Source organism: Thermobia domestica, chromosome 14 (genome assembly GCF_964235325.1).
Source record: "Thermobia domestica chromosome 14, izTheDome1.hap1.1, whole genome shotgun sequence".
NCBI classification, from domain to species: Eukaryota; Metazoa; Arthropoda; class Insecta; order Zygentoma; family Lepismatidae; genus Thermobia; species Thermobia domestica.
In genome coordinates, this window is record NC_137467.1 from 72,113,019 (window position 1) to 72,131,503 (window position 18,485).

At 35.9% G+C, this 18,485-nt stretch overlaps 1 protein-coding gene across 2 annotated transcripts in view; it reads right to left on the reverse strand.

Moving 5' to 3' along the window:
- Nucleotides 1-14,845, reverse strand: part of LOC145669719 (NADH-cytochrome b5 reductase 3) — a 57,761-nt gene extending 42,916 nt beyond the window's left edge. Inside the window, exons 1-2 of one of the 2 annotated variants that reach the window (XM_081738035.1) lie at nt 14,637-14,844; nt 3,239-3,352 (exon numbers count right to left, since the gene is read on the reverse strand). In XM_081738035.1, the coding sequence (XP_081594161.1) occupies nt 3,239-3,259 (21 nt within the window). In that variant the 5' untranslated portion in view covers nt 3,260-3,352; nt 14,637-14,844. Of the gene's footprint in view, nt 1-3,238; nt 3,353-14,636 lie in introns of both variants that reach the window. The other variant, XM_081738034.1, reaches the window with a different exon arrangement.
- Nucleotides 14,846-18,485: the final 3,640 nt, after the last annotated feature.

Here is an 18,485-nt window from a genome sequence, read left to right on the forward strand (position 1 = left end):
GTTGTGTACATACAACAAATGTTACATATATAAATTTCTTAATTATTTCTACAGAAAATTTCTTGTTTCACATATGATCTGAACCTGTTTTCTGAAAGACTAAATACATCCACTTTATTAAGCTTATTTACAATATCATTGTATAATTTACACAGCCTCCACATAGGGGATTTATATAATACATTGTTCCTGACTTTTGCACAATAAAATGTCCATGTATATTCTATTCTGGTTTTGCAAATGGGAATCCGCAATGATATTTTCGAGACCAACTCCATACAGTCAATCTTATTATTTAATAACTTGTATAAGAATAACAAGTCCAACATCCATCTTCTTTTTTCTAGAGTTTGAAAATTAAAGTTGTTTACTAGATCGTTGTAGGAAAAATATTTGGGATAATAATTAGTTTTTTTTTTTTTTTTTTTTTTTTTTTTTTTTTTTTTTTTGTATGTATGTATGTATGTATGTATGTATGTAAGCATTTTCAAGAATTTTGTTTGGATGTTTTCTATTTCTTGAGAGAGGAATTGAATTTTAAAGATCCATAGCTCCAAAACGCTGGGACCTTTTGTAGTCGGGTCAAGACTTCACTGAGGAACTAGTAAGTGCCCTATCCAAATATCCATGTTTCAGAATCCTTCGGTACTTCCGCAACAATTTTTATAGAGGTAGTTGGTGGTAGAGGTACTTCAAATTATATGCCCGTAGCGAAACTCCCTCTATAAAAACTGTTCCGGAAGTACCACAGGATTTTGAAACATGAATTTTTCGATAGGTCACGTATTATTTTCTAAGTGAAGTCTTGACCCGACTTCGGTAGGTCTCATAGTTTTGGAGCTATAGACCTTTAAAGTTTAATTTTTCATGATTGCGGCAGCCTATAACTTCGAAAGGAAGCATTTGTGCACCCAAGTTGGTCTATACTTTTTGTCTTATCTTGGTGTCAGGAATCACCTCCCAAACATTGTCGGTGTTGTTTTGAAACACCCTGTATAAATAAAATAAAGTCTATTACCTGTGTTTGCGTGATTATTGACTTGTTATATATATTTTAATCACTTTTTTTATTGTTGCCAACCTCGGAGTCACATCTTCTACTTATGGGTAAATGTGAGGCTTCTAATCTTCATAAGCTCATTCCTTTACTTATTTGTAAGTAGATGCTATTTTGAGGATGGCCACAGTAAAAGAAGTGGTTGATATATATAGGGCAAGTCAAAAATCACGTAAACTCACGTAACTAGGGTTGTCACCTGTCCCGAATCAGTTTGGACATTCCGAATTTTAAAATTTTCAGCATTCTGAAATACGCCTAATAGGGACTCCATTCTGTAGTGGAACGACAAATTATTAAAGAACTTACAAAATATGCGACAGAAATTTCTAGTGGCATTTGTAAATTTCGACTCACGATGTGTTCCTATGACTATCGAGGTATCGATATGATTCTATCCCTAAAATCTGACATGTTGGCAGCAGTGAAATCACCGTTAATGAAGTTATTCTCTTTGTAACAGCTCTAATGGTTCATTACTTATGTTCAACAAACAAGCTGCCGCTACCAGTTTTCTGTTTCGTTTTCTTCATTGAAATTTTCGTTCATGAATATATATGTATTTCTCACTTTTATTCTTCTTAAATTGGTTCATGCAGTAATGTGGGTATGAGAACGGTTACTACCAAACAAAATAAAAATGAGGTGATTCTTTCTAGTAGTAGTTTGAAGAAATGCCCGTGACAGAAAATTTCCCTTTTTCGTGGAATCACCCATATATATATATATATATATATATATATATATATATATATATATATATATTCATGTATTATTAGTAAGGACTCTTCTCCAAGTTTATGTTGTATACTGGAAACACAACAACGTTCAAACACTATTGTTTTGCTCCAAAAAGATTATAGATACCTTATGTTGGGAATAGTAACTGTAACTGGAATACATGGGGCTGCGTTGGCTGTGACAGAGCGTTCACCTCTAGTGCATGGGGTCCTGGGTTCAATCCCAGCTCGCGCCAAGTGAGCTTTGTGGTGGACAAATACCGTGTGCGTGGGTTTTCTCAGGGTTCTCCCGTTTCCTCCCACTTTCTTCATTCCACCATTTCATTTAATTCTCATCATCACCATCCCCTTTAGCCTAGCCGGTATAACCGTGGGTAAAACTTAAAGATCGCATTTCATTTTTATGACTAGGATACAGAGTATTAAGAGAAAGTAACGTATTTCATATAAAAATAAAAGTTGCTATGTTCTGCGAATTCCGTAGAAAAAACAGATGATGTTCTTTGAATAAAAATGACAGATTTGTAATTCTACTAACAAAGCGAGTTTGATTTTGGTGTATTCGCTGATTAGCATGTATAATAATTGCAGGTATTTTAGTGTTGAATGTAGACTCATTTTAAGTTTGACAGCAAAATAAATATATGGACAGTTGAAGTACAGGGTGGCCCAAAAGTAGGTATACACCCCTGTATTGATCAAATATAACATTCTAGCTTATAGGTTTATTTGCTTCGGCTGTTCCGGACTTAAAGTATACGTAAAAAGACATTAAGAACAAATAATAAAGAAACTAGGTCTACCTGTTTGATAACAATAAGAAATGATACCAAATACAGTGAGCTGATCAGTACAGAACTGTATACCTACTTTTGGGCCACTCTGTATTTCTGGCACGTCTGTCTGCTATCACGATTCCTTGGGTAGTACAATGACATAAGTAATAATCAATAAAGTAACACCTTGTACTGTATATCTTTTAAATGTTTAGAAACAAATTAAGGGTTACAGTGTCTTAGGCTCCCTAACATGTTTTACAGTTATAGCACTTGAATTTATTTGGTCATCATTCCAATAAATTATTTAGCCGGTAGTAAAATAAAACTCTCGAATTTCCAAAGGCATTTTTTGACATTTACTGCAGATTTTACAGCTATTTTAGAAGCATAATAATAGCCATTTTTAAACCGTGTTTTCACTTGTTCTATGAATACAGTCTTCTTTATTGTCAGGTATAAAATCAGCCCTAGAGTGCGTTTACATAAAGCTTTAAATTTTGCTGTTATTCTAACATAACATTACAATAACACATACACACATGCAGACAAAGAAAACCTTCCAACCTTTTTTAGTGAACCTTGTTAGTAAGAAAGAGATCTAGTATTAATGTAACATAGAAGCAACTAACAAGCGAAGAGGACAATAAACAAATAGAAAATACCTTATTTCCTAAGTCAGCCATGATATGCACTGAACTTCTTCATGCAGACCGAAATATGCTCAATTTCAGACACACACACCCACTCACACACTTCTTATAGTCTCGTCACGCAAGCTAAGGACGAAAGAGAGAGATGGACAATAATCAGACCTATATTCATTACATACACTACGTTTACACAGTAATATTTACACTCATATTTGCCATAAATCAGATAATTCTACATACCTAAAGAAAACTAGCCGGAAAATCGAAAGAATACTACTCAAACTGCTGGGCTTCATCATGAAATTCGATCGTTGGGCTCTAACATCAACTAACCAAGAAGGGTATGAAGAATTAAAACAAAGGCACTTCTAATTGCTGTTCCATACAGCTCTTTATGGCCTACTCAGAATTACTATCAATTTCATCCCGTTCAATTCTATTCCAAAATTTCTTCGAACCTTCAGACATGCTTGTCTACGCCAATTTTTTGTGAGATATCACCGATGTAAGCTGTTTTGTACGAGTATAATTTACGAGGCACTTCTGATAGTAAAATACGAAGAAAAGAAAATGCTATCTTTTGACCTTCCAGCCTTGGGTTAATCTTTTAATGGGTTGTAATTCGGATTACCACAGTTCCGCACAGCGCATTTCTTTAACGGAAAGCTCTCTAAATTGAGTTTATTGTTGTCCGCTCTGATGAATCTGACAAGTCCAATGTGTCAGATATATCAAACCTGTTTTGAAGCCTTTAATAAATTTGTCGGCAATGTTCTGCGTTAATCTTCGCTCGTGGTCGTTTGTTAGTCCAGCTTTGATTCTGTTATAGTCGATCAAAATTTCAACAAGTCCAATAATCAAATCCAAGATGTCCTTCACGTTGAACTTTGGCTTCGTTTTTTTTTTTTTTTTTTTTTTTTAATTTATTTATTTATCAAATTTCCCTATCAAAAATACAAAACAGGTAAGGATAGTTTTGGAAGGATAGTGACCCTATTTACGTGAAGCCAGTTCTCTTGTATCCTACATTGCTTTAATTACTGCTCTTCACTTACAGTGATTTCATATTTTCCCCCGCATCTCCGGAGCACAAACCGGACTATTCGCATCCACTCACGCCGCCCTTCCCTGCGTCCTAACACTTTCACAATTGCTTGCCTTCGCTCGAACTGGCTTCTATACTGCCCGGTAAGTTACGAACCAAATCCACTTATGCGAGCATACCAAGCAGAAAGTTGCTAATATAATTGTACACCCTTTGGAGTTCTAGTACCTATCTTTAGGCAGTAAAGTAATATCTTCACTATTCGATTAAAAAAGAATGAATAAAGCTTCTTACTTCGGTTTTTATCCAAGTCTAGAGACATTGTAGAACACGTTACGTATGGTTTTACGGCTTTCTTCGTCGAGATACAGGTGATGACGTCATAACTTTAAAAAATATAAGCCTATTTTTATTATTTTTGGCGAGCTTACATTTGCATCTAAAAGATTGAAAATTTGCACAAACATTCAATCTACCGAGTAGTACTTATCAGATTTCTTTCAGATCTTTGTGTTAACATTCGGGGGTCCAAAGGGTCAAAAAGTTAAAAGAAGGAATTTCTTACCCAAAAAAATCCCTTTTTTCGCGATTTTCCCGCCTCAGATATATATGATGGAGACATGTGAATAGTATCGTTTGAAAGTTGTTCTATTCTGAAGAGAATGGTGTACGAACCATGATCCTACGATAAATACGGACGTCTCATTAATTTTTTGCCTGAGATCCTGTTTTATACGGGAATCTGAGGTATTGTGAGGTATATTATTTTTTGGCCGGCTTACCTTTGCAACTAGAATTGAAATGTTGGACAAACATTCAGTCTACCGAGTAGTATTTATCAGATTTTTATTCAAATCTCTGCGTTAACACAGAGAGAGCCCAGAGGGGCAAACAGTTTTTTTTTTTTTTTTTTTAAAAAAAGATATTTTAACAAAAATTCCTTTTTTCGCGATTTTTCCCACCTCAATTACATGATGGAGACATGTGAATGATACCGTTTGAAAGGCTGTTCTACTCTGAAGAGAATGAGGTACAAAACATGACAGTAGGATAAATAGAGATGTCTCAGGAGTTTTTTTTTTTTTTTTTTTTTTTTTCCTGAGACCAGGGTCTTTTGCGATAATCTGGGGATTATTGGTAAATACTTTTCCCGCTCTTACTATTCGAGATAGAAGCTTGAAATTTAGTACACCCTTGGTATTTTTCAGTTGATTTTCAGATCTCTGCGTTAACACAAGGAGGGTCAAGAGCGGCACAAAATTTGAAAAAAAAAAAAAAAAAAGAAAGAAAAAATCCCGATTTCTCTCAAAATTTCCCGCCTCAGAGACATGATAGGGAAATGCGAATGATACCATTTGAAAGGTTGCTCTATTGTGAAAAAAAAAAAAAAAAAAAACCGAAGTGTGAACCATGATCCTAAGATAAATAGGGATGATGCTATAGCTGCTTGACGAAGTCTATAATTTACCTTTAAAAAAAATGCCGAAATTTCAAAGGGTTAAAGATATTAATACACATTGGTCCCGAAAAAACCCATCTGCACGCTTACAGTGATGGTTGTTGTATGAAGATAAAGTATTTCTAAAATCTACCTTATTAAAACAGATCCATATTGTAAATCTCAAAAAGTAAAGGAAATGAAATCTTTCAGTTTAACATCCAACGTTTATGGTATTTAGGCAAAGGAAGACGGATGATTCAGGCAAGTAAATGCGGAAGAATCAGAACCAGAACCCCACGCAGAGCCCTCTAACATTGAGCCACCGTACTCCCTATACTGTAAGTCTTAAAGTAAATCATTTTCACCAATTAAAAAAAAAAAAAAAAAAAAAAAACCATAGCACAATGACTTGTTTTGGAAACAATATATTGTGTAGATTTACTGAGCGGATCCACAGATTTGTAAATTTTACACGTAAAGATACATTAATGAAAGTTGAATCTGTTATGCATGGATTCGCCCATAAGGTAGTTAGCAACCACAGTATCCAAAGTGTAGTGAAATATCTGAAGTCAATGTGTTACCTTATGACGCGAACTATAGAAATGTCCGAGAATTAAGGATCCATATAATTATGAAATTTACATTAGTACTGTGTTATTAGTTGGGAACACAAATATACAATCAAAGAAAACTTATCCAGCTATTACCCATAACGTCTTTAGTAACGAACAAATACACAATTCAACACGTAAGGTAAGTGATTTTATGCGATATACAGTGTTTTGCGCTACTCTCGTTTATATGATATATAGGCTATGCTCACCTTCGGTGACGCGCTTGCTCCCTATGGACTGACCTCCTCACTAGCGCTCGACCCCCTGCTGTGCTTCTAAAGTGTATTTCTTCTATACATGGGTAGTTCAGCAAATTCTTTAAACTTCCCCTGCTGGATTTTACAACAGTATCTCTTCCTCCCTCCATCCCTCTTTTGATCGCATTTGCGCGGTTGCAATGTCGCAGCACCCACTGTGTCTCATGTCTCTTACTTAGAGATGCAAGGGCTCGGAAAAAACCGGCTTTTTTGAAAAAAAAAAAAACTGTTTTTTCTGCTTCGCTTTTTTGCTTGGGAAATTTTGGGCTTTTTTGAAAATTTTGCTTTAAACTGATAAAGCAGACTCTGTTTCGCTTCTCTACAACAACAACAACAAAAAAACTCATTTAATTAGTGTTTGATGCAGATAATAATATGAAACCTCGAAAATAAGCCCTTCGGGCTCGAAAATAAACCATAAATTTCAGAAAGATTTTTTAAAATTCTTAACATATTTACATTATGAATTCCAAAGAATTAACCAATATATGTAATAATATTTTAAGCTCTTATATACAATAAGTACTTTAAAAAATGATACACAAATAACTAGCGAAATTGTATGTAGTATTTTTACTTAAAAATATCACACACCCTCTTTTTGAAGCAAAATAAAGAAAAACATGAGAGAAATATGCACATCAAGAGCTTCGTTTCGGGTGGTTTTGTACATTCTTGAAATTTTTCAGTTAAGTTTTAACTTTCATATACATTGTATGAACATTTCGAACAAATTTTTCACTGATTGATCACATACGTAATAATCTGTTACCACCTATCATGTGCTTCGGATCTGCAAAATCGGTAAAGCTCCAAATTCTGTAATGCACTGTCTGTTCCTTAAGCTTGTTCAGAATAGAGAAAGTATCGAATTTTCTGTTCATGGATCATGTACGTAATAGACGGTTCATCTGAGCGTATGGTTTCCTAGGCTGTAGAATATATAACCACCATCACGGTTTACCCAGTCCTGAATGTTTCTGAATTTTTAACAAGAAAATTCAACATATCGTTACAAAACTTTTTTTTTTTAATACAGAAAAGAAAAACTATGGAATACATTTAAAAAGAGTGGAAGAATCAATCACTGTTCCAATTCACAAGAAAAAAGACAATACTGATTGCAATAATTATCGAGGCATTTCTCTTAACATTCTGTTAATAAGATTGACAACATACAGATGAAATTATTGGAGATTATCAGTGTGGATTTAGTCGAACTCGACCAGATATTAGGAGTGTTCGATAAGGCTGAAGACCTATCGAACTTCGGGAGTGAAAATTTTATCGAGTTGTCATCGGTTACTCGAAACCGTTCGAGTATTTGAAATTATCGAAGTTTCGGGTATTATCGACATTTCGAGTATTATCAAAGTTTCGGGTATTATCAACATTTCGAGTATTATCGAAATTTCGGGTATTATCAAAAGTAGTGATGAACAGTTTGGTTCCTTCACCTCTCCAATGATTTCTTCTTGCAGCCAAACTATTCAAACAACTTTTTTCATCTGATAAGTTATTGCAAAGTTGTATTTGTCGAAATCATATGTAAAATTATTTTTCTGCCTGCCCCGTTATTGGCGCAATCGCCAAAGTGACTATTAGTAGACTAATGTTGTCTTGGATTCCAATTCCATTCGGGTAATGCATGTTTTCTCTTCCTCTTTCTCTCTTCTGACAGACTGCTTAAACCTTGTACAGATCTGTGGGGGGAAAACTTTTCCTTCACTACATTGCTAAGCAGACAAGTTTTAAAATGAACACTCTGCATATACAGTATGTAATACATATTATATACAACTATGATAACCTCGAATACATCGTTTCTTTCGAACACTCCGATAATCCCGAACTTTTCTAAATATTCAAGCGACTCGACAAATGCGATCATATTGATATATTTCTGTATTTGCTGCTTTCAAACAATTCGAGATTCTCGAACAATTCGAGTGTCTCGAAGTTGTCTAATGTTTACTATATTTCGAGTGCCTCGAACACTTCGAGAGTCCCGAACATTTCGGGAGTCTCGATCATTTCGAGAGTCTTGAACATTTCGGGGGTCTCGATCATTTCGAGGGTCTCGAACATTTCGAGAGTCTCGATCATTTCGAGGGTCTCGAACATTTCGAGAGTCTCAAACATTTCGGGAGTCTCGAAAGTTCGATAAAATTAAAATTCTTTATCGATGAAACTGTTTTGAAATTTTATCGAATTGTTATCGATTACTCGATTATCGGAACAGCCGTACCAGATATTTACCATTCGACAAATATTCGAAAAGAAATGGGAATATATCAGTACATCAATTGCTTATTGATTTTAGAAAGGCTTACAACTCGGTTAGGAGGGAAATATTGTACAACATTCTTACAGAATTTGGAATACCGAAAAAGCTAGATTTATTAAGTGTTTAAATGAATCCCAGAGTAAAGTCCGAGTAGAAAAATGCGAGCTTCCACGTTGAGATTGGCCTGAAATAAGGATATGCGTTATCGCCGTTATTATTCAGCTTTGTTCAGGAGTACGCTATAAGAAAAATCAAAGATAGGAATCAGGGCCTAGAGTTGAATGCTATTCACCAGGTTATGGTGTATGCTGATGATGTAAATCTGGTAGGAGAACAATCGAAAGAAATGCAGAGGCCTTATTAAACGCTTGCAGGGACATGAGTAAATGCAGAGAAATCTAAATACAAGGAAGTTCACAAGGATCGTAATACGGCAAATTATGAATGCGTTAAAATATCAATTAATACTTTCGACACAGTGGATCTGGATTAATACTTTCAAATATCTTGGATCAGTATTACCAGACCAAAATCATACCCACAAAGAAATTAAATGTCGACTGAAATCAGGAAATTCTTGTTATTATTCAGTTCAAAATATTTTGTCGTCGCGAATCCTGTCAAGGAATTTAAAGCTTAAAATATATAAAATGATAATCATAACTGTCATGCTTTATAGTTGTGGAACATGGTCGCTTACGCTGAGGGAAGAACGCAGACTGAAATTATTTGAGAATAAAATTCTGAGACGAATATTTGGACCCAAGAGGAACGGGAATGGGGAATGGCGGAAACTTCCTTGTATTTAGGAGGAACTTCCTTGTTGTTAAGGAGGAACTACATAATTTATACGGTTTACCAAACATCGTTAGAGTCATCAAGTCTAGGAGGCTCAGGTGGGCAGGTCATGTAGCCAGAATGGAAGAAAGTAGGAACGCTTTCAAAGTTTTAACTGGAAATCCAATCGGGAAACGTCCATTAGGAAAACCTAGGCCCAGATGGGAGGACAATATTAAGATGGATCTAGCAGAAATAGGAATACAGACTAGAAACTGGATTGAATTGGATAAGGACAGAAGTCAGTGGAGAGCTTTTGTGGCCAGAGAGAAAGAGAATACATTTAAGTTAAGCACAACTGCACAACAAACATGAGTGAGTGGTTAGCTTTCACACTTCTATCGTGAAGTCCGGGATTCAACCCCGCATTCGACCATTTTGACAAAAGTTTTTCTTAATTCCATCTGTGAATGTAGAGATAGTGCGTGTACTTTTCGAGTCCTGGCCGACTTTCTTTCTATTCGTTTTTAAATCTTTGTTATTACTAATTACCAGCAGTGATGGACTTGCGAAGAGGGTGGGGATGTCTTTCGGATGGAAGCCTCTACCCCGAAATTAGGGAATTTCTAAAACAAACCAAATATTAGTTTTGCCTTTACTCATAAACTTCAAGCTGTCCTCAAATAAAAAATAGGATTTTTTAGAAAAAACTAAGCATTAATAAAAAAAAGTCCCTCCCAAAATACTTTTCTAAATCCGCCACTGATTATCATGATAAAATGGTCTTCAAGGTTGTATCTAGAAGATTATAGCTGAATATACAAACGAAACGAAATATTTGTTATGCGTGTACTCATAAACTTAAGCTCCTCTTAAATAAAGGTTAGGAATTTTTAGAAAAAAAACAAACATTATTCAGAAAAATCCCTCCCAAATATTTTTTCTAAATCCGATACTGATTATTTCTATCAAATGGTTTTCAAGGTTGTGTCCGGAAGATTATTGTTAAATCATTGCACAGCTACAGTATAACGGAAATGTGGAAGTACGCTCTGACAGATATATTGAAAAACGTACGCTCTGATGCATATATTGAAAAACATGTTTAATTATGTGCTATAAGTTAGAGTACTAAGCTCTAAGAAGTGAAACACGGATGACTAAAAAGAAATGCTCTAGAGAAAAATAAAATGTCGATAATTCAGAAGTTAAATAGCTTCTACAATTGTCCTCAAATACTACGTACTTTATGTTTACTTTAATATATAAACCATGCTGCAGCCATCATAATGGTGAATTCCGGAGCGAAATATGGCATTTAGGTCATGGAATCTTATTTAACTTTAGAGTATATAACAAAGCTATTTAAACAGAAAAATCATGAAAATGAAAAAAGCCAAAATTTCCAAAATTTTCGTTTTTTTTTTCAGAAAAAGCCGGCTTTTTATGTGCAAAAAACATAGATTCAAAAAAGCCGGTTTTTTTTTGCATCTCTACTCTTACTCTCTCTTCCAATACTATCGGTAATTTGAAACAATCAGGCCTCCACATTTTGCTATAGCCGAGTATAATACACTCTGTAAAGAAAAAATAGCGACACCTCAATTCTCAAGGTAACTTACACAGAAAACCGTAGTTGCAGCCGGCTAGAAGAAGAATAGAAGGCAACTATGAGTGTGATAGTTCATTTGCATTATCTGTGACACCTATGGTGTCCAACAGCACTTACTAATTATTTATGTATCAGTAATATTCTCTCCAGATGACACCTGAGAGGTCTCGCATCTGTGATGTGTAGGCCCAGGTAATTAGCATTTTGTGATTGTTCTCTGCTTTGTCATTGTTTGAACAGTGTCAAGTAACTATATTGTTGTTGTGGAGCGTTGTTTTTGTATGAAATTGTTGCTACATGTGGACTGTAATCAAGTATGATGGGTAAGAAATGTGACTTGTCGCCACGTGAACAAGACATAACTTTTGCTTTGTACAGCTAAGTTACATCTCTAAGGGAGACGGCTGGAATACTCAAAATCCACCATTCGACTTCAGAAAGAGTAATTCACAAGCAAAAATAGTATAAGAAATCGTCCGTCCGTGAACAGTGTGATAGAAAAAAGAAAGCATCACCAGAGCAGACCACCAAATAAAATCAATAGGACTGCAGAATTAAGGAATGACTTCCCCTAAAATCGTTTCTATAATTTGAGATGATCTTGGAAATGCAGTTACTCGTACGACGGTATTGTCTTAACTGAATGAAGAGGATATAACGAAGAAAAAACCGCCTGGAAAGTCAAAACTGACAAAAACACAGAAGTCTTCAACACGTAGGTTTGTGAGGTTATATGCTACTTGGACTTATGACAACTGGAAAATGTTGTTTTCTCCGTTGAAAAAAGTTTAGAATAGTGGGAAACGATAGTGGTGTGAAGTTGTGGATAGGAATGAGCGAGGAACTTGATACGGCGTTTGTTTAAGAGATACAAATATTCAATTACTGAGTGATGGTATGAGCTTGCTTCACCGTCAAAGACGTCAGAACAATGGATATATGTGAAGAGTGATTTGATGCACAAAAAGTCTTCAAATTCTGGTACGTAAAATTTTTACAACAGCCAAAGATAACTTTCCCCAAGAAAATATGGACTACTTCGCTTTCCAGGACGTTAATGCTTCATGTCACCGAGCGAAAATCGTTAATACGTGGTGCAAGAATATGACTACTCAAAGACTCATGTGGTCTCCAAACTCACCTGACATGAATCCAATTCTAAAGTTTGGGTCAATATGAGCAGAAGACTCAATAGACAACTATCTCGGATAGGATTAAACTCGCGGAAAAGATAATCCGGGAGTGATTACATGAAATCAAGGTTGCATTTTGCAATAGCCTTATCACCAAAAGGCCTCGACGATTCCCTGCACTTGCTAAAGCCCATGGTCCATATATGAAATCAAGTTTGATGTATTTTACCTCTCCAAGTTCGTACATAGTATATCTTACTCTTAAGAAAATAAATTTTTTTGTTTTGTGCTATTATTGTTGATCTTTCATACTTTTATGTATAATTCTTCCCACAGAGATTTTGCTTAAAACACGCATAGCTATTAATATATTCATATAAATTCATTATATGCATATAAAAAACCTGAAGCTAAAGCGCAAGTATTAAGAATGAACGGCTCATTAAGAACATGCATTGTAATATTATCAGCAATTAATACAAAAACTCATATTTGTTAGTGTATGTTGTGAAAACCTTTTCCGAGCAAGTGTCGCTATTTTTTCTTTACAGAGTGTATATATGTATACGAAAACTATATATGTTGAACAGCAATCTTCTAATCACTGACTGAAAGGACAGCGTTTGGAACCGCGGCAACTAAGTACTCCACGTGCACTTGACGAGCGGTTGTCAAATGCTGAAAATGAGGGTTCTAGTTGGCCATTTAGTTATCGGGGGTGTTTTCCACAAATTCCCGTGGACGATGACTTATATATGGCACTAGTTCCCACACAGAGAAAGTGGATCCTTTATATACAAACTACACATGTATAGATGGAATACACTTTACCCTGACTTGGTTAGATATCATTCGTACTTCTTAGTGGTCACCTAGCACAAATTGCTTAGTGTATTTTGCACAATAGTTCTTATCGTGTAGGGCTACGTACACTGAAGCACTGGCACAAATCCTGGGGGGATGAGGGGGACATGTTCCCTAGAATTTTGGAACTGGGGGACATCCCCCCTAATAATCCGAGTTGAAATGTTTTTTGGGAAGAAATGTGATGATTTGTGTCAGATTCTCACAAAGGAAAGTGAGATGAAATTAATGTCAGCCCAGAATGAGCCTCAAATCTGCCCGCCTCCTAATATTGAAGACTGCTCTGCTTCCCTGATCCTCCACAACATTGTTTGGTAATAGTTAAGAACAGCTACTTCTCATCTCCCGTGCACGAGGATACATCTTACTGTTGCACTACCTAAACACCCTAAGTACAAGGGCAAGAACTCAGTCTATTACCTACTTTTTAACATCCTAGATAGTCAATGAATAATGCCTGAAAGTATGGCGTTTCTCGTCCTTCCCTAAATGGGAAGTACGGCTCCTTAACTATAACCCATTGTTTTTCAACTTGATGAATATTTTGAACATCGCTTAAAAACAAAACAAAACAAAAAAAATATATGGGAACGGTCTTACCTGTCCCCTCCAATGTTGAAGACAGATTTGCGCCGCTTCACTGAAGTCCCCATCAAGTGAATCTGCACAGTGGAATCTAGGCTATATATGCAATAAATTTATGCATGGATCCGTACAATAAATGTGCAACCAATGTACCACTATACTTAAAAACACCTATCTGAAACTGAGGAAGAATGTATAAATTAGGCATTGGATTTCTGGACTTTCGGCATATATAGTCAAGTTAGCCTGTTACGTATGAGGGATGACGTCCCTCCGACGATCACACTATCCTGGGAATTGATTAATAAGAGAAGAATGGGGAAAGAAGCGGCCGGATCGAACCATCCCATCGTTAGACACCATCCCGGCATTTAGCTGTTGTAAATGAAGAAATTCTCACTCAGGATGATAAAGAAATCCTCATTCGTAAAAGAATTTACACTTTTTCGAAGTGTCCCCACCGAGAATCGAACCTGAGACCGTTTGTACCAAACGCGAGAGCATCTGAGTACCAACGCGTGGCTACGAATTTATAAATTGTAAAGGTGCTTAAAGAATGAAAACTATATACGATAAAAGTCTAGATTCTACTGGGATAACAAGTTCTCAGTCTACACAGCAATATCACATATATTAAACTCTGATGTATATTGCTAGGAGTCCCAAACTCATCAGAACAACGTAAAATTAGCCTTGTACTATTCACTTTGAATAGACTGACCATCCGATACTCGTTTACTATACGATTCAGCTACATTTGTGCCATTAAATCCAAGTCCTTTCCCAACTTACCGAATTTTCCTGTTCGTTGCTAGTCATTATGTTCCACTATTAGTTTATCATTCGCTCACACCTCACAAAGTCCAATAAAAATTTGGTATTTATTTACGAAATGCACTTTACGTTTCTCCACTGTTCATGGAAGTGAATTAGGGTTGCCAGTGTACTAAACTCCTGAAAATGCTTTATCATTCTGTATTTATATGAATAATACGAAATGACGTTAGTTTTCAGGTAATTGAGTAAAGAATTGTGTTCTGGCAACCCTTGGATTCCACTGTTTACTCCTTGGTTTACTATGATTTCCTTGTTGCGTGCTAATCTTTTACCACGCTGCAAAATGATGAACAAGTAGTGACCTTCAGGAGTTTAGACTACAAGAAATTTGTGTCACTGTGTAATGAAAGATAACGTTAAATCTAAAAGGATAAAAATAATGAAGAAAATATGATAAAGGCTAAATTAAATTTATTTTTATACTTTCTCTTTTTTTTCTGTATGTAATAGTTCGAATGATGAATAGAAGCAAATAATAGCGATATTGGGAATAATTTATTTTTCGGGATTCGGACATTTCTACATAATAGTCTATATCGACAATATACATATCAACCGATTCAGAACAACAAAAGTAATAGATTGACACCAAATTTGGACACTTCAGGAACGTCACCTCTGGTTTAAAATCACAATTTACTTTCAAGTGCCGGGGGTTTTCTATTGACGTTGTGTACCCAACATCCAGTACATAGTAATTTGTAGTAGTGGGGTGAGGTTAGATTTACATTGAAGTCAGGGGCGCCCGAAGAAAATTTTCTAGGGGGCTCATCCTAGTTTTTGCAAGAGTCTTGCATGCAAGACCAAGACCAGGAATCCCGATGCAAAACCAAGGCCAAGACCAAGACCAAGACCAAGACTCTTGCACAAGTACGGGCTCAGTGGTACAGCGTTCACCTGTGGTGCATGGGGTCCCTGATTAGATCCCAGTTTACTCCATGTGAGCTTTTTTGGTGGCAAACACCGTGTGCGTGGGTTTTCTCAGAGTTTTCATGTTTCCTCCTACTTTCTTTATTCCACCATTTCATTCATTTCTCATAATCACCGTCTCCCTTAACCTCCGTGCGGGACATTAAACTAGATATTTCATTTCAACATTGGTGTTGAACATCGGTGATTCCGTACATCATAGTTGCCGATTACATGGGTATGACCTTAGCTCCGAGGCTCAAACATCAGTTGGAAAGTTTTAACGTGTGCTCATAAAATTAATATTGAAATAACATTTTTAATCATGACATTGACAAAACTTTGTGCATGTGACTGCAAGATTGATTTTATGGGCTGATGCTTATACGTTGAATAATTGCTTATCAATATAACTTTTAGCCTCCTTAGGTATACGCCACATCGAGGATTCAGCGATACAACATTATACAACAATAATTAACCCATATTTGCAAATGAGATTTATTTTGTACAGTTATTTCAAATAACTTGAAATTTGATCCCGTTATTTTGTATTTCTAATATAGGTCAAAAGTATCCGTTCAAATCATTCTAAAATATTAAGAGGTGTGATTATAATAATTATTATTTTAATTTTTTCTCTCTCTTTTATCGCAAATGCTGCCAAACATATCATCATCACAGCTATTCTGCTATTATCGGCAGGTCACTTACTGCAACTGAGAAGCTTCGATGTATGGTGGTCCTCAGCTAGTCTCTTCGTTTTGACGTAGCAATCTTCTGTTTTAATACCTTCCTTTAACTACAGTCTCCTTCGCCCCTCCCTCTCTTTCCTCCCACCGTACCCTCTAGCACGTCCCTCATAATGCAGTTACTCCTCAGCCAATGTCCCAACCAGTTCCTCTTCCTTCTCTTAGTTACATCTAAAATTCTTGTTTTCTCCTCTACTGCTACTATTTCTAACACCTTCTCACTTGTTTTCCGTTCAACCCAGCTAACCCTCTCTTTTTTTCTCCATGCCATTTCGAAAGCCTCCATTTTTATTGCTTTTGCGTATTGTCCACGTTTCTACCCCATAGAGTACCAGGGGCGGGTCCAGTACCGACTTCTGGGGGAGCGGTGGGTTGTCATACTGCTACTTTTAAGGGCTCCAAACTTTGGGATGGGTTTTATTTATATATATAAGATAAGAAAGTTTCCTCTTCTGGGGGGGGAGATCGCCCACCCCCCCCCTTGGATCCGCCCCTGTAGAGTACATATTGGAATCAGTAAAACAAAATCTCAATATTTAATTCGAGATTTGTTCAATACAAAAATTAGCTAATCGTAGTTGAAAAGAAAAAAATCTGACGCCTTTAGAATATAAAAATAATTTTGCAATTCATGGTATTTCAGTAATTGTGCCGTCTTGATTTCCCTTCATGTGTCCCAAGGGTGGCCTCCTAGTCTGGGAACCAGTGGAGTACTTATTTGTTAAAAATATAAAAAAAATTACGAGACTTATGATTTATCTCAAACTAGTGAGGCGTGGACATCTAGTGAAAAAATAAATAAATAAATAAATAAATAAATAATCTTCGCCTATGTTGTACACTATCATCATACTTACACGAAGGTGAACTATATTATATTTAGAAACATATATTGTATTTCTGTTACTATTGGCGCATTGTAGAATTTATTACCCCTTATATCCAGAGTAAAATTTACCTATGAAAAGCATAAAATTTCTTAAAAGCAAGACTTGCAAGCAGTGGCGTATTTACGAATTTGTTTCGGGAGGGGCTTTGCTAACTTTCGGGGGGGATTTGCCTGAAAATGTGAAAATTCTGCAAGATATTTCATATACTTGACTATAGTAAGATTTTGGAGGGGCTTAAGCCCGGAAGCCAACCCCCTAAATACGCCACTGCTTGCAAGACTCTTGCAAGCAAGACCAAGACCAAGACTGGGTGTGCAAGACCAAGAAACAAGACCACCCAGGTCTTGGTCTTGGTCTTGCATTTGCTTATCACTAGCTCATCCCCATGGTTGCTATATTACGTATGGTATTTCTGGGAGAGGAGCGGGGGGACATTGGTACACAGGGCACATAGGTACGAGGTAGATATTTTTCCACTGTGAAGAGGTAAATGGACAACAGTTTGGTTTTGGCAATATTGCTGACAAACGAACATCGTGAGGCACAGTTGATGGATGGACGCAGCATTTCTTTTGATTTCTTGAAAAAAAAAAAACTTGATTTCTTAGATCAAAAGTAAGTTTTATCATATGTTTTTGTAAGCTTATATTTCTAATAAACACTGAAATTTTGAAAACTTATGTATGTTGCATGAAAGTATAATTCTTTACAAATAATTTTACTTATGTTCAATTGCCCTGCGTGGAGTAATTTTTCAGTTAAAGGAATTAATGCTGGGGCACATTAGTACACAACACATGCATGTGGGGTAGATTGGTACGGACCATGTGTCCCCACTGCTCTGTACCAATCGACCCCTTTCATTTGTAATTATAAAGCTAGACTACTCTTTGTGCATTTCCCATGTATCACAGTTTTCATTGAGATTAACATCAAGTAGAAAAAGTTACTAATAATATTGGTTATCTCTTGTGTGATCGCTTGATTTCCGAAATCAAAACATAAAAATAAATTAACCAAAATAATATGGAAAACTTCCCTTTTATAATATTTCCGACTTTCCGGAATTATAGGTATAGCCGATAGATACACACTTTCGAATGGAAAATTGTTTAACCATTTAGAACAGCGTTTCCCAACCTTTTTCAACTTGTGGCACACTACGGGTGAAACTTGAATTCTCGCGGCACACTTATAGATATTATTATTTGTAAATATAAAACAAAGCGATATTTTTTCTACATTACTTATCT